An 18,072-nucleotide genomic window follows, 5' to 3' on the forward strand; every position below is an offset into this window, starting at 1 on the left:
GCTGGTGGAATGACCTGCCCAACTTGAACAGAGCATCTTTAGTCTTTAGTCATCTTCAAAAAATGTTAAAGATGCATCTCTTCCATCTACACTTCTAACACTAGCACATTTACTTTTTTTGTTTAATAAAAAAGACTAACTTTTGCACTGTCTATTCTATTTATATTTCTAACTACTTATTTTCTGTTTAATTTAAACTTCAAAATATAACACTACCCATCTACATTGTATTTCTATTCTACCTACTTTTCTTTTTATTTATTATAAATAATATTTTTTATAAAAAAATACTTGACAATCTCTCTTCCTTTTCTATTCTATCTTGTTTTTTCTAATTATTATAAAAAAAAAAAAAAAAAAAAAAAAAAAAAAAAAAAACCTTGGGGACTTGTCACAACAATTGCATTTGATTTATTTATTTACTGATTGATTGGTTGGTTGGTTGATTTTGTTGTTTTCATTTGTATATTTTGAATACATATGAATATTCCTTTATACATATTTGTTGAAAATGTGACAACATCCTTTACATAGGAAATTTCAGGTTATTTCCAGGGAGATTAAAACAGTTGTCGCTGGTCACACAGTATGCTCAGTTAATAAATTTATTACTACTTTTTCACAATAAATTAATTTATCTTTTACTGATTTATTTTAATAATTTTATAAAAAAATGTCACTCCAGAAAGTTAACATTCCTAATAACCTAGCCTACAGTTAAAGTGCCCCTATTATGCCTTTTCGAATATTACGTTTCATGCAGTGTTTCATGTAGCTGTATGTGAACATAAACATAAATCCGCACATTTTTTAAGCCGACAATGCACGATAAAGTTATTGTCAATAAAAATAAAAAGAGTTGACTTACAATTACCTAAATGAGTCGTCAGGAATTATGGCTCTACGTCATGAAGTTACACATTTGCATAATGTCTGCCCACGTTCTATGTCGTTAACTTGCCCACACACAAACAGTAAAATTTCCTTGTGGTGAAAATCATGTCGAGAAGATGCTGTATTCATTCCTGATAAAACAAGTAACCTAAATAGCTGAAAAAGTAACCTCTTGGGTATTAAACTGACCTTAATAGAAATTTATTTTCCTCATCCCCCTCACTTCCTCTGGGAATCATTACACATCATTTAACCTGATAGAGAAACAACACTCACTTCACTAGTCTTTCTGCTTTTATATGCTGCTTCCACTTACATAACCAGTTTGATATACAAATAAAAGTAACTTTTTAATAGTTAAATAGGCATTATAAATCATCATATATGATGTTGAACATCAGCATCATGTTAAGTAATCTAGATCAGTATATCAGATTCCTTGTTCACTCACTCTTTCTATAAGCAGCTGAGTTCAGTTTCCCTGAATAATTCAAGTGTGTCTGCGGCTCATGAGGGACTTGAGTTGTTATGTCAAGAATGGATTAATACCCTGCAAGGCCCAGACACCTGGAAGGAAAGGATATATGATATATCTGCTTGTTTTATATGGATGCACAGAGCATGTGTGACTTCTTTCTTGCTTTCAAAAACATACTAAACTTGAACATACAGCATCTGATGAAAGAACATTTCTATGGAGCGAATTTTGTGCCAATATTCATCAAACAAATCCAGCATTTTGTAAAGAAATACAATCTGCTTTGCAAAGAAAAACTCGACTTTCAAACAAACGCAAAGTGATTTGCAAATACAAAATGCAGAGGAGAATGGATCAGTTTTTATAGGGAAAGACTGCATAGTTGAATGTTTAGCCATGTCACTACTGATTTTTGAGCTAATCCATCTTGTTAACAGCTTTACAGCACTTATTGTGAATTTTATTGACACTGTAGTAGGGTCAATTTGTGAAAACATCTAAATGGTTAATTATATAGTAAGACAGAAACTCACCTGTTCCCCAATCGTGGTGGTCTGCTATATTCACTGAAAAGGGGAAACAGGTGTTTCGGGTCTCGGGAGACTAGCTAAATTGACCACTATTGAAATCTGCTGTTATTGGAAAAGATAGTTGTTCAATTGCATTTGTGAGAAAATCGATTCTTCATAAATTAGTCTCACAGTTGTAACACACACTACATATATTTGTCCATACCTCTGCATTTTCTCACAAATAGAGTTTTGTATTTGCAAATCACTTTGTATTTGTTTGAAAGTCAAGTTTTTCTTTGCAAAGCAGATTGTGTTTATTTACAAAACGCTGTATTTGTTTGATGAATATTGTCACAAATTTTGCTTCATACATTTCATTGTTTGAACATGCTGAACAAATACACCCCTTTAATTGAACCATTTGCTGAGCCCAACTCGGAGCGGCACAGAACAAGACATTTCATTCATAAAAAACTGAATGAACTCGGACATGACCTTCTTGAATAAGAAGAGAAAGTTATCATAAAAATCATAAATGTGTGAAGGATGGTTGATCACCATATACTGCATAATTAAACCGAAATTAATTTTTTTGATTTAATTCTTAAGTTAGACTATCATTGTTGTGCTTTTAATATAGCTTAATGAAATTATATACATATATACATAATTATACACACACATATATATATATATATATATATATATATATATATATATATATATCTGAAGTCTCTTGAGATTTGCAGATGCATTTTTATTAAAAAGAAGAATATATGCTCATTCGATAACGCCTAAGTTACTGCTTAAAATATTCAAAAAGTTGGTCTGTCCCTCGCTAACTTCTCTGGATCTTGTGGAGTCGGATATATATCAATGCTTATGTGGTGTAAGTACAATTTGCATTCTCTGAGTCATAAATAAAAACTCTCTAATTTAGGGTTGTATAGTTTCCTTTTGGAGGGAGATTTGTTCCCTGTTTTTGTAAGTTATTCCATTCCTTTTTACACACAATTTGTACAGTGTTCCAACTTTTTTGGAATCGGGTTTGTATATATATTGATTTAAAACTTCTCGTATTTTATATGTACACTAAGCAGAATAATTGCAACAAAGGTAAAAAGTGGAGATATGGTTAGAAAGCTTGAAGCTCGCTGTCACACCAATGCATCAAAACAAATCCGAAGCAAGACAACCCATAGCTACGCGTTATAGTAACGACATCTCAGACAGTCTGACAGCAGGTAAAAGGAAACAATAAACAAATTAGTGATAGACAAAAGTGTACATCAAATACACTGAACATCAGTGTTCAAATGTGTTTGACGCACTAGAACAGACATCACTAGTTCTTTTGATTTTAATAGTGGCTGAACACACATTTGTGCATCTTCTTTTCCTTTTATTGGTTGTTGGCAAGTCTAATATTCTAATGTGAATACTGTCACCTTCTGCATTGTAGCTGATGTAAAATAAGGATTGCGCTGAGAAGAGCCGATACGAATCAGTTCAAAAAATGCTTGATCGGCCCCAATCACGATCCCTACTTGCCAAAATACAAAGCAAAATCCTATGGGACCAAATACCACACCAGACACACAAACATAGAGCACTTACTGAAGGCACAGAAGCCAACAGTGTTCAGGGTACAGAAACAGAAACATTCCCATTCCGCCATCATCAAAATGGGCTGCATGCATTTATCTGCAGACTCTGGAGATGAAGAAAATTAAATCACACAGACTATGCACGGGCCACTGTGAAACATGAACTGAGGAAGTATATTTTGAGTTTAATTCACTTCGGATAAACATGTCTGCTAAATTAATATATAACCTGCCATCTCAGATGTCCCAGCCCTGACCTTTGACCTTATCAAATTGATTCAGATGACCACGTGCAGAGGGACAGATGATCTATACAAATAAAGAGATTAACATTCAAATTTGTCAGTAGCATTGAACTGTAATCCCATTGTTTTGTTGTTGTCAGGAATGGAACAAATAAAAAATAAAAAAATAAAGATGTACACTAAGGTCATTTTTTCCTAAATATTATAGTTTTTATTTCAAGAACATTTTGAAATCTGAATTAAATAAATTATAACAATGATGGGGGTTGTGGACTAAATTGGGCTATGGCCATGAGGCCTAGAGGCAATATAATAATTTAATGTTGCTATAGCTAATATTTTTATTAGTGTTGTTATTATTATTGGTAGTAGTGGTAATGGTATTAGTATTATTGCTAACTAAACGATAACTGCAATCCTTGTCCACCAGCCCCCCACTATTATTCTTTTATAGAAACCACACACACACACACACACACACAGAGACACACACACACACTCAATAAAATGGACTTTGTTGTCCTTGTTATTTTGTATTATGCAAATGTATACACTTTCAGATAAAAAGGTACAAAGGCTATCACTAGGGCAGTGCAGTTTCAAAAGGTCAACCTATGTACCTTATTTAGCCCCTAAAAGGTGCATATTAGTACCATAAAAGGTAAAAATTAGTTTTGTATATATTTGTCAAATATTTGTACCTTCTGAAAGGGTTCTGTCCCAGTGAATACAGTTGGCTAAATTTTGTCTGTGAAAACCAGAAGGAATATGTCAAAGCTAATATTTTTTGATATGTTTCTGATATGTTTTCATCCACTTTCACTCGGCTCCATTCTATATCACTTTTCCTTTCCTTTTCAGGCACTCTTTTTCTTGTCTAATTGAATGGCCATTTACTCTCTGTGAGCAGCAGTCAGAGAGGAAGGGCTGCTTATATAAGAGACCCGGAATGGTCCTGTTGCCTCAAGCTTTTTTTTTTTTTTTTAGAAAGACAAGATAACAGTCAGAGTCATGTCAGGATAAGCTATCTGTCTCTAACACAAACCCTTAAAAAAACAACCAATGTCTTTAATTCTACACTAAATGCAGTCACTCATGTAACAAATTAAATCAAAACATTTGTAATGTACTCATTGTAAATAATGGCAATGCAATTTACTTCTGTTGTTCTTTAAGATCGGTAAGATCATGCTTGCAACAAGTAAAGGTAACCATTTGTAAAAATTAATTAATATTTTAAAGTAAAATTGATTTATCAATAACTCTAACAGCTTTTAACAGCCCTCAGAGTTTTTGTAGGCTGATGTAGGCTGTAGTTTAGCAACGCATTTCTGCCAGATTCAGCCTGATTTATCCTGCCTGCATGTGACACATGCTGTGAAAATACTGACATGAGAGGGAGATGAGCATCATGCTGCTTGTCAATGCTATCTATCTAATAAAATAGTTATTTCTGCATTTACTCAAATAAAGTCATATTGTTCTAAATGGGAGTCAAACATTTGCTAACCTCTGGAAGATTAAAAGGTTGTTATAGGTTTAAAGCTGCGGTAGGGAACTTTTGACGCTCTAGTGGTTAATAAACAGAACTGCTTTCGTCTTGCGGAAGAACATTGTAGCCGGAACTACTTCTCTCTGTTTATGTCTATGAAGAATCACAAAGGTACTGGGTTACTCCGCCGCGGTACCCCCGAAGCAATCTAAAATAGTCCGAATATAAACACTTATTATAGGTGCACCCTAGTGATTCAGGACAAGCTAAAAACACGGTTTGGAAAATGGATTCATGGTGTACTCGCTTATTATATACATTTTTCTACATTTTGAACACAAACAAAGTTACGGACCGCAGCTCTGATTGGTTGTTTCTTAATGGGAGCGATGTATTTCTGCAAATGGCAATAGGAGCACTGGGAGGAGCCAGAGGAGCTTGATTTTTTTCACAGATTATATGTCTCATATTCTACTGTCAGGACATAATGACAGGTTTAACAAATTTAAACCTGTTACCTACTGCAGCTTTAATACAAGTTAAGCTCTATTGACAGCATCTGTAATATTACTTTACCTTGTTCCTCAGTAAAAAAATAAAAATAATAATAATAATAAATCAAATCCAATAAATAATGTGGAGGCCTCTAAGTGGTTGAACTCTATACTTTTTAACACATTTTAAAATGATACTTCACCCAAAGATTGTCATTTTTCACTTGCCCCTCAAGTCATTGCAAATACGTTTGACACTGACTTATGGAACACCATACTCTCAGTAGAGAGTTAAAATGAGTCTGTATTACATGTACTTTATTACAAGACACCGTAGCTCATATAATAGTTTTATGTGAGGAATGAACTAAAATTTAAGACATTTTACTTATTCACGGAAAATCTCACTTGACAAGACATGGTCATCCTTCATTTTCATCGTACGAAAAATAAAATCCACACAAGTGACATGAAGATGAGTACATTTATTTAATTTTTAATTATTGGAAAGTGGACTAAACAGGCGGTAAGACTTTCTATGAAGCCCATATTTATAGTATATTATAAGGGTATTCTTAAGGCATTATAAAAAACATTATAATATGTTATATCATCTTATAAATAAGAATAATAACATCTACATTACATTATAATGCTTACACATTTGTAGTTATAACTTTTAAGATTATGATTATTTACAGAACACAATATACACCATATTAAATCTTTTAGATTTATAATGGACTGTATATCTTGAAATTGTTTATTTGAGATCGGCACATTATCTTACTACATTTTGTAAGTGGTTAGGTGTGGAAGTATTATTTGAGTGTTCCCTGTGAGAGGCTAAAATTAATTTTGATGTCAGCTAGTTAATCATTTAAACTTAAACAAAAATGCAATGTTTATATGTTAGGTTACATTTTATTTTGATGGTCCCCTTAATCTATTGACTATAACCTCTTTGCAACTACATGTCAACTATCTCTATTAGAATATCATTAGAGTATTAGTATGCTTAGCAAAGTTAATGTAGGTCGAATGTTGACATACTTGCAAAGTTACTTATAGTGAGTTTTTCTGTTGAGGAACCATCAAAATAAAGTGTTAGCATATATTTAGCAGACATACTACAAATACTTCAATGACTGCTAGTTGACATGTAGTTTCAGAGCTGACAGCAACAGCTGACTAAAGGCTACCATCAAAATAATCAAACTGATATTACGATAAGAAATAGTACAAAGCAAATGTGTCATATTATACATTCATCTGATCTGATATATCTTATATATAATTATAACTTAAGTTGATGCAACACTTTTATTGTTGGTTATAAATCATCATACTCTTAAAAGCTTTAACCAAAAAAATGAATATTATAACACATTAAAGATGTTCTTGTTAATATTCTTAAGATTATTATAGCATATTATAAGTTTTTTATAATACATTATGCATTATTTATAATGACTAAAGAATTATACCTTTATAACGTATTATAAATATGGGCTTAGAAAGTGTTAACAACGCTGGGCAATTTCATGAGAGTGTAATTACATAACAGTGCAGATGGGTGTCTAAATTCCTGCGGGTGATTTACTAACTACCTGCAAATTAAAGAGCACAGACGCAACATCTCATTTACATATAGACCAACTCAAGTCTTTGTTCTCTGCAGGTTCTCCTTCTAACAACAATGATTGCAGCCATTTCAAGCGTAAAATAATTTAAGACATGCTTTTTGGGGGCGTTAATGCTGCAAATGCCAGTAATTCGTCAAAAGCAAACATTAGTAAAACTCATTGCATGATTCATTTGAATACTCCCATAAATTTTGTACAAATGCATATTCAATAAGGTCAGGCGCAAAAGTTATTGTTTCCACGCCTTTTCATTGCTGATTCATGCATGTCTTTAGTAAAACCCGACAGTTTAATTTTAATTCCAAAAGACAGTTTGCGCTGGTGCAAGCTGTTAGTAAAACTGGCCATAAAAATGATCTATTTTCAGTCAACTCAACTTTATTCCATAATTGCAGTCAATTGAGTACACACAGTACTGTGGATCATAGAGTATTTTACCTGGACAAATCAGTTGAGCTACTGATTCAAAAGAAAATGGCAAGAGGTAAAGACTTCGATAAAGCCTGTCTAAAGGCATGTTCATCTGTCAAAAGATGGCTGTCCAGCATTCAAAATTATGCTTTTTATGTGTTAAATGTTTCCTATTAAATGAATTGTGTACTTTTACAAGCTGTGCTAGAATTCATGGAGCTGTCTGTGGTGCTGAAATCACACTTTCTCTGCTGTATTTGACTGAACAGACTACGGGAGAGAGAGAGAGCTACATACTAATTCATCACAGATTTTTTTTTTTCCTGTGAATGGAAACTAAATGACCAGCACAACATGTATGCTGATATCAGACAGAAAACTCAACCAGAGTGACAATTTTCTATCCTTGGGGCATTTCAACATTGAGACATTACCTTCAGATGAAAACAAAGTTATACTTTCAAGCTAAACCACTCATGCCTAGAACATTGTAGCAACTGCAAGACAACATGCTAAAATATTCAGAACACCATAAAAACTATTTAACAACCATTATCTCAAAACCATTTGCAATAACCCCTAACATCATTTTAGAGATTACTGCACATGCAAACAACACCCATGCTTGCCTTATAATAATCTAAGTATAACAGTCTATTAATTTAGGAAACATAAATCTATTATTAAATTATATGTAAATAAACACTTGCATTAAACGCTCTACTAATATTTTCACTGTAATCCTACAGTAATTCTATTAAATGTAATGACTCGCACAGACATTTAGATTCAGTGTAATAGAAAAATCATAAAAAAGCAACCTTTTCAAAAACATGTATATATATACTGTATGTATGTGTGTGTTTGTGTGTGTGTATTAATTAATTATTCTGTGACATCAAACATCAGGAATGCCTCTTTTTCCGTTTTTGTTGAAGAAACAAGGATGATGTTAACTTCCTAGTTGGTCTACAACAATAAATCATCACTGCAGCACTCAATTATGTTAGGATAACTATGTGACTATAGTATGTCTGTTTAATTCATTGTTTATTGATTACGACCTATAAATGCTATAAATCCACTACATTCAAACATTTTTGTAAATCAACAGTAAAAAAAAAAAAAAAGAATACAATATGTTATTAATCTCTCTATAATGGCAGAGGTTTGTTCTGTTTTTGTAGTGTAGCAGAGAATCTTGATTTGTACTTGTCCCGGGCCCGTATTCACAAAACAGTTTTATCTTACCTTTAAGAGTTCCCCTAAATACCAGTAAATGTTTTTAGCTAAGAGTTTTCTCTTAAAACCTATTCACAAAGCTGCTGAGACAAACTTTTACTAAGGAATAGAGAGAAGTCTCAGGCTATGAGAAAGGGGGACTGCAAACAGTGGTTAGCTGATAGACTCTGTCAGGGATTTATTCATAGAAATATTATAGAGAGTAATATTATGTTGCCATATTCAAATCAAGATTTGAAAATGCAGGCTAAGTGTCACTAATTAAACAAGCATATGTTTCAGCTAATTGTCAGCATAATTAGTGAATATGCATTTAAACTGCCTTTTAATTAACAGAGTAGAATAATCATGGCTGATAGTAAGACATACAAACGTTAAAAAAAAAAACTGGATGCAATAAGAGCTGTTATTTCTTGACCATCTGGTTTATGAAATCAAATATATAATCAAAGGAAATTAACCTCCAAAACCAAAGGTGATACATCTTTAAAAGCTCATTAACATCAAATGTTTCTTAAATGCTAACAATTCACTTGGACGATTCAAAAGCGATTTTCTCATTATTTAGATTTTTTTGCTCACTCAGATTCCAGATTTTCAAATAGTTGTATCTCAGCGAAATACTGTCGGATCCTAATAAAGCTTGTTTATTCAACTTTCCGATGATGTATAAATCTCAGTTTCGAAAAAAATGACACTAGGTTTTCTGGTCCAGGGTCACATATTTGATTGAAGAGGAGAGACTAAGATATGATCTAAAGATGAGACGAGCTCAGCTGTCCTCTTGGACTGACCAAACATTACACGATTAGCTAGCACACATCAAAAACAGACAGTTGTGACACGTTCGCTATCACCGGGCACTTTCAAGAGCTTAAAGATGATTGCTTTTCATCAGCTTACCATGTCATCTCTTCTAACACTCATCTAACACCACAACATTCGGACAAGCAAACTCAAAACTCACACGCGTATGAGGGCCTAAAGTGGTCTGCTTTCGAAAATCTCCAATATAAGTGTTTTAATTCCTCATGACGTCTGGAATATTCAATATTGTGAAGTGACTGATCTGCACCAAGTGTGTTATCTGTTGGAATTTGACTAAGAGATTTCAAAACGGGTTTTGTAAAATAACGTTAATGTGATATGTCAGGGAACATCTAAATGGAAACAAATTTTCTATTTAATATGACTAAATAGAACCTGACTACATTAAAAAAAGGATGATTAAGAGTAACAGGAAATCATGCTTCAGTTTTTTTTTCTTATTAAAACACTAAGTTGATAGAGAGAGCATATGACTTCAAAGCTAATACTGTAGATATGGAGGAAAAGCGAAACCAGTATTTGTATAAAGAGCTCAGTTCAGTTTGAGTGTTTGTAACCTCACAGATGAACATCTTCTTGCACTCACATATCTAAAAACATGCCATTTCGATGTGCTTACAATGTTTTATTGCTATCAAAGTGTTTATTCTTCTCAGTCCTGACCTACATGACCCATTGTCTAGTTGCGGCTGTCTTATGTATCAAGTATGGAGCACACACTCACACACCTTCTCAAAGGTTATGTTATATAACCTATAACAGGATGTGGAACGCGATATGTCACTCCTCATAGCAAAACCTTGTCCGTGATCGCCCCAGCTTCAAACACACCTATTTTCTGCTTCCTGGAACCTAATATCAACTCATTCCCCTTCTAGCGCTTGCAAACTGGCTCATACAGCGTTAATAATGGAAATGAACTCACAAATTCAGTGGCTGTTATTATGAATGCATGCTAATTCTATGAATTTTAGATCATGTAATCCAACTCCAGAGAACATTTACATTAGTTTTTAGAGTTTAGCAATCATGAACACTAATGTATATATGTATAAATATATAGGCTGATGTAATTTAATTGTGGTTACAACTGTGTATAACATCAAAATGTCAAACTCATACATTAAAAAAAGCACAGAAAGCAAATGAAACAAACAGTGAAGAATTAAAATGGCGACTGACCTCATATGAAAATGGATCACTGGATCATCTTGAAGTTCTCCTCTGTTTCCAGTAGATCATCATGGTTCAGTCATTTGTTGGGGGTTTTTCTCCTGTACACCATCATTTCTGCTTGAATCCTTTTTGCATCAAACTTCAGGAAAACAGGTTTTGGTGAATTCATAAGCAAACACGTCCTTTTCTCACGTGAAGTGCTCCCTGGATTTCATATTGCCATTGACTTTTAAATTTGAGAGTGAAAAAATATTGCTATAAAATACTTATAGCCACAAACCACACATACAGTATTAATTACAAAAGTGATTGAGACCCTAAAGACCAAACAATTATTTTACATAAATATGTACATTTGTTTTAAGTAGTGTGTTTTAAAAGAAGAAACTTATTTTGGCTTTTCACTTGAATCACTGGGCAACACTGAACATGTATTCATAGCAGCAGTACTTAATATTTTACATAATAATAAAAAAAAAAAAGGCATAATTTTGTGTTTCTGAATAAGAAATTTTAAAAGTAAAGCTTAAACGCTGCTGATGCCAGGAAGATTAACAGATTAAAATAACTGCAACTTTCCAGGATTTCAACAGTGCGATGATCAGTGGATCATCCAGAATTTGGGTGCATTAAATTCATGGATATGGATGTTTCTTGGAAGCATTTAATATCCCGTTTATGATGCTTCTTCCACACAGTGTTCTCCATCTCTTGCGTTTGAGGATTTCTTTAACACATGAAGTTCATCACATGGGCTGGAAAGGCCACCACTGTGCTCTTCTCTGAGAGATGCCTTACTCCTGGTCAGTCTCCCTGAGATAGAAACAGTTTAAGCTGGAAACAATGATGGGCAATCGAGTAGAGGTGGGCGAACTAGAGGTCAGTTTCTCTAGTGTCCAAGCAAAACGTATAAAGGGAGCGTTTAATATCCATCCTGCTGTTAGCTTTCATGTTAGTCTTCTCAACTGGAATGTTTGTTTCTTCATTATAGTCTCTATCTTTTGAATTAGAGGTTGATGATTTCCTCAGTCCATGGAGATCGTCACATTGGTTTAAAGGCCCACCATTATTTGGCTCCTCTCTGAGAGACGCCTGGTCTTGGTCGGTTTCTCTGTGGTAGAAATAGTTGAAGTTAGACACAATGACCGGCACCGGTAACGCGATGGTCAGCACCCCTGCGATGGCACACAGAGACCCCACGATCTTGCCCCCCACGGTCACCGGTCTCATGTCACCATATCCGACTGTGGTCATGGTCACCACAGCCCACCAGAAGGCGTCTGGGATGCTGGAGAAGTGAGACTCGGGTTCGTCTGCCTCGGCGAAGAAGACCGCACTGGAGAATAATATGACACCAATGAAAAGAAAGAAGATCAAGAGGCCCAGCTCTCGCATGCTGGCTTTTAAAGTCTGGCCCAAGATCTGAAGCCCCTTTGAGTGTCTAGAGAGCTTAAATATACGAAACACCCGAACCAAACGAATGACCCTCAGAATGGCTAGAGACATGGCCTGCTGGCCGTTATTGTGCTCCTGGCCCTGCTGCTCCGCCAGCTCTGTGCCCAAGGTGATGAAGTAAGGCATGATAGACATAATGTCAATGATGTTCATGATGGTTTTGGAGAATTCAGACTTACTAGGACAGGCAAAGAAGCGCACGAAGAGCTCAAATGTGAACCAAATCACACAGGTGGTTTCAATGATGAAGAACGGGTCGCTGAAGGTGAGCGACGGACGCTCTTGAGTCGCATTGACCGCGCGACTCGTCACCGGAAGCTCGCGCTCGTCGCGAAACTCGGGTAAAGTTTCAAGACAGAAAGTTATGATGGAGATGGTGATGACGAGGACGGAGACGATAGCTATGCCTCGCGCAGGACTGGAGCTCTCCGGGTACTCAAAGATGAGCCACACCTGTTTCTGAAACTCGTTCTGTGGCAACGGCTTCTCTTCTTCTTTGATAAAGCCCTCATCCTCGCGGAAACGGTCCATCGCTTCTTCTCCCAGCTGATAAAAGCGGATCTCGTCGGCAAACACGTCGATGGACACGTTAACGGGTCGCCGGATTTTCCCGCCAGACTGATAGAAATAGAGAATTCCGTCAAAACTCGGTCTGTTGCGGTCAAAGAAATACTCGTTCCTGAGGGGGTCGAAATACTTGATTCTCTTGTCCGGGTCTCCCAGTAAAGTGTCGGGAAACTGGTTCAGAGTGCCCAGCTGCGTCTCGAACCTCAGGCCGGCGATATTGATAAGAACCCGTTCGTTGTTCTCATGGTCCATATCCATAATGTCCTCTTCAAACAAATGGGGACTGTAATAATCCACCGTGTTCTCAGTGCAGCCCATCATTGTGTTGTTCATGTCGTTCATTTTCCACGAGCTCTGCTGTGGACTTCTCGAGTAGAGTTCTTTGTTGTGGACCAAGCGTGGTTGATCCAGGGAGTTTTGGTTTTGATATGGTTCTCCATCACTGCCTCCATCACCCCGCTTGTCAAAGCTCACCAAAGCTATCTCCATTTCCAAGCCATTTAAATGTTCATTAAGAAAACGACCTGTAGAATACAAAACGAAAAGCCCGTCGTACATCCACTCTCGTTTTCTTTGCCGCTATATTCTTTTATTCTGCTGCGGTTGAATAAGTGCGCTATAACCAAACATCCTCCCATCACTCTGGTAAATACAAGCGTGCGCGCTGAGCGTTAAGTATCGGAGTGATTCCCAGGAGACTCGGTTCTGTTGAACAGATTCTTTTGAATGAACCGATTCGCAAAGCGTTAGTGTATCACTCGAGTGTAAAGACCTCTTTTGGTGGATGGAGTGGAAACCAAATCATATAGTGACTGTAAAACTAAATATATCTATAAAAAGAAGATGCGAATCCCCGCGTCACACAAATGAACTGAATCATTAAAGCGATCCATTTCGCTTAGATTAATTGTGTGTAGAGAGAAAGATTCTAATCCAACTTCGTTATGTAGCCTATTTATTTAGTTTTTTTTTTTTTCACACACGCGCGTATTTGTAAAATTTGGTTCAAGAATTGAAATCACCATGTAAAAAAAAAAACCCTATCACAACTGTTAATAAAAGGGTTACAAAAATAAAAACATGAATAAAAGATGAATAATCATTGTGTATGTTGTATGGATTATTTCATCATCAAAAACGCATCAAATACACGTTTAACTTAATCAAATGCACACTTTTTTTATATCACTGATCATCAGCAAAGGGTTTTAATATAATCTCTTTGTTAAATTAGCATAGGCCTACATTCACACATGAGTTGCCAACATTTCGCCTCGGTCTAAGTTGCATCACCGCAGTAAGTTCTTGTGTGTGTTTGAATAGGTTGTGTGTGATTTTCTAATGTTATTTTAGGAGACAGTAAACACATTCATCTAACTGAGCACGGATAAATTACAGGGATGATTTGTTCAGGTAGGCTACGTCAATTAAAAACTGATGTTCATTTTTCCTTTATTCTCACAGGATCTTACATCTCCATATGCTGAACAACCTGCCTGTGTGGAAATAAAACACAAAGACCGCTGCTTAAATGATAAATGCTTAAAAAAAGGAATGAGCCATTTATGTCTAAGATGTAATGCAGGTAACAGGTGACAGAGAACTGATCCCGGTGATGTATTAACACTGAACAGGGTGGATGAAGACCTGCTGCTGCTTCTTTTATTGTGCTGCTTGATCTCCTACAGCTCCTGGCAATCGCTGCATTGGGTGATAAAATAGGACTCAGATGACCTCAATCTTTATTCACGTTCTAAGATAATCTCTGCAGCTATATAAAACAGTTTAAAAATAAACATGATGGGAGTGTGTAGTTCGTTCCTCCCATTACTTGTTAAAACAGACATGTAAGTGCTGTGACCCCTTATGTCTTCTGTTGCTTTAGCGTGCTTTAGGCATTTTGAATGAGCAGGAAATCAACAGAGGTTTAAAGAAGCTCTTTTTCTTGTTTCATCAGGAGCCGAGAGTGCAACAGACGCCGAGGGCTGAAGTCCAAATGCATGACTTTTGTGAGGAGCTCTAATCTGCACACATGACACAGCTCTTCTCGTTTTTGCATTAACTGTCATGAGAGTGCGCCCGGAGCAATAATGCCAGTCTTCGGTGAAGCGCAAATGCAAAAAGATCCAAGCTCTGGACATGACGGAGAGATGACTGCAGCTTGGATGATGGCTGCTTCTTATTTATGTATGTCTTATTTAAAAGCATTCAGTGCATTTGATGACAGTGATGGCTGTGTGTATGTTGATTTGCTCATCATCCAGCTCTTCTTGAGAGAATCTACATGTTCTTGACTCATATAAAGGTTTTGTCCGCAGGCCTGTGCTAATACAAAAGCACACAACAGCAGCTAATGTGGCAGCGTAATTGACCGCAGTACAATTTCATGCTCTAGATACAACATTTTCTTATCACGTGCATCTTATTCACCAACCCCAAACACCAACAACACTATTAAAATATTATTTTAAGTAATTTTACTCAAAATATTGAAAAAATGCTACAGTAAAAAGGCATGGATTGGTTAATAAGTTATCTTATAAGTGATATATATATATATATATATATATATAATGAAATAAATACTGTATGTAATTGTAAAAAGCATATTTTACTTATGAAAGTATGTTTACACCTCTGACTAAAAAGATAATTTTAACCTTGAGAATTCAAGACAATATTTATTTATAATGCACAAAAAAACAACGAACAATGATCTGATACAATGCACAAAAAAACAACAATGACCAATGTGCTGTTCAAAAATAGTGCTGTACAAAAATAGAATTTGAAGAAAAACTGAAATACAAAAACAGAATTGTTTCTTCAAATTATATCTTTGTACAGCACTATTTTTGTACAGCACATTGGTCATTGTTGTTTTTTTGTGCATTGTATGAGATCATTGTTAGTTTAATCATTGTATTTCAATTATAAATCCAGTGGGCAAGGAATATGGAAGGCCAGAGAGTTAATATGTATTTAAAGCAGATTTAAAAACAGAAATAAGTCAAACAGAAAGTTTTAAGTTTTTTTTTTTTTTTTTTTTTTTTTTTTGTGAAACCCTCATTTCATTATATTTTTAGGTATTTTTTTTAATGCTGAAGTGGAATCAGGCTTTCATAATTTATTACAATTTACAGTAAACATAACAAATCTTTAAAGAAAAAAAGAATTGCATCACGCTGAATTTGTTGTTCCAGTTTACAACACTGCCAACACCAAGTGTGGGTTTTGTTTACGTCTTAAATTCAGTGTGTGTCACTTTTGATCTGTCAAAATATAGTGGTTAAATAATAATGAAAAAATATATATAAAAAATAAAACACAAAAGCAAACATATTAACATTATTATTAATTTAGACATGATATGCTTTATTATTATTATTATTATTATTATTATTATTATTATTTATATAATTAATTATTTGGCGTTTTTTACATAAAATGTAAAATTTTCATATTGCATTTATTGTTAAACAGAGAGAGAGATAGAGAGAGAGTACATGCTGCGTAACAGTCTGTGTGTGTTCGTGTCTACTTTATAGCACAGCTACAAATGCCACGTTCGTACAGTATGGCAGCGTCTTGGTGCTTACACAGACTTCTTGGGAGATTTTGTTGCGAGGACCGATGGAAATGGTAACCATAACAACAGGTAACCACTAACAACCAGCGTTCATCATGTTGAGCACCCTGGTGAGCAGTGGAAGAATTCAGCTGTTCAGATCAGCAGGAGATGGTGATATCCACAAGAGCTCAGCTCCATTCCTATCCATGAGACAAAACCAAACATGTCCTGGTTTGTTTGCCATTAGATTGTTGACTCTGATATGATCACTACATACATAGCACATCTCAACTGCCTGGTTATTATTGTATTTTTTGAAAGTGCAAATAGCCTGCCTTGTTGGCTGAAGCTATTTTCACTAACTCCGCCCACCAACATGGATTTGGCTAGTCAACACTACAACAGACTTCAGTGGCACAGATGATAAAATGTATGATGTGTTCTTTTTGACGTGATCGACCTGGGTTCGAATCCGCCTTTTGGCAAACTTTTTTCTCCCTTTTCAAATTTCAAATCACATCAGAAAAGCATTTATTTTCAATGAAAATGAAGAATATAATCAAAAAGTTGAAAATAAAGTATCGGGTAGGGTTAGGCTAGGTGTAGGGAGGGCTTTATTGTCCCAATAAGGTGCCATTCATTTAATAATTTGAATTAAAATGACCATTTATGCTCAATAAGTATATATTCTATACTGTCTTACAATGTACTACAATACTAAGGTGCAGATAATTACCACAATTTGCAAGAAGTAGTACAATTTTAAAATATAATCTAAAATATAATCTAATAAATATAATCTAAATCTATTTGCACTTAGTGTAAAAGGCATCCATCGTTAAGAAAATATGCTGTTTTCACTTTGATTAGTCCAAATAGCTGCTGCCAAAAAAAATAAAAAAATAAAAACTCCGGAAATGAGTTTCCTCATGGCACGAGTCCTTTAAAACGCTATGCTATTATCTGAAGCCCTTTCAGTGCACTTAGTCAAGACAGAAGTCGGAAAGAAAAAAAGCCTTGAAGTACCTGCAGGGAACAGAAGAGCGGACGACTAACACTGACCATCATGCACTCCGAGCAAACAGAGAGAGCCCGTGGCATCTGTGCACTGAGAGAGAGAGAGAGAGTTAGCCGGTGAGGGCTGCTATGAAGGTAAAGCATCCTGACAGCAGACATGATCTGAAAATATCAACAAAACACAGCGTCTTTCTTAATACTCACAAACCACAGAAATGTTCAAAAATCATTTCTAATTATATAGTATCATCAAGTCAATTCACCTTTACTTGTATAGCACCTTTAACAATACGGATTGTGTCAAAGCAACTTTACAGCAATAATTAGGAAAACAGTGTGTCAATAATGCAAAACGACAATAGTAAACACTACATTTTTTAGTTAAAGGCAGTTCATCCCTGAATTCAGTGATTGAATCATCCAGCTCAGTTCAGTTC

The 18,072-nt window shown here is 35.2% G+C and overlaps 1 protein-coding gene across 2 annotated transcripts in view; it reads right to left on the reverse strand.

The window, feature by feature from the left end:
• The window catches only part of LOC127956420 (potassium voltage-gated channel subfamily A member 1-like), a 32,004-nt gene extending 18,317 nt beyond the window's left edge, over positions 1–13,687 (reverse strand). The window contains exon 1 of one of the 2 annotated variants that reach the window (XR_008153557.1): positions 3,502–3,736. Coding sequence is in view for 1 of the 2 variants with exons in the window: in XM_052554296.1 (XP_052410256.1) it covers positions 11,899–13,605 (1,707 nt within the window). In the remaining variant the exon portion in view is untranslated. Of the gene's footprint in view, positions 1–3,501; positions 3,737–11,031 lie in introns of those variants that run through there. The other variant, XM_052554296.1, reaches the window with a different exon arrangement.
• Positions 13,688–18,072: the final 4,385 nt, after the last annotated feature.

This window comes from Carassius gibelio, chromosome B4 (assembly GCF_023724105.1).
Source record: "Carassius gibelio isolate Cgi1373 ecotype wild population from Czech Republic chromosome B4, carGib1.2-hapl.c, whole genome shotgun sequence".
NCBI classification, from domain to species: Eukaryota; Metazoa; Chordata; class Actinopteri; order Cypriniformes; family Cyprinidae; genus Carassius; species Carassius gibelio.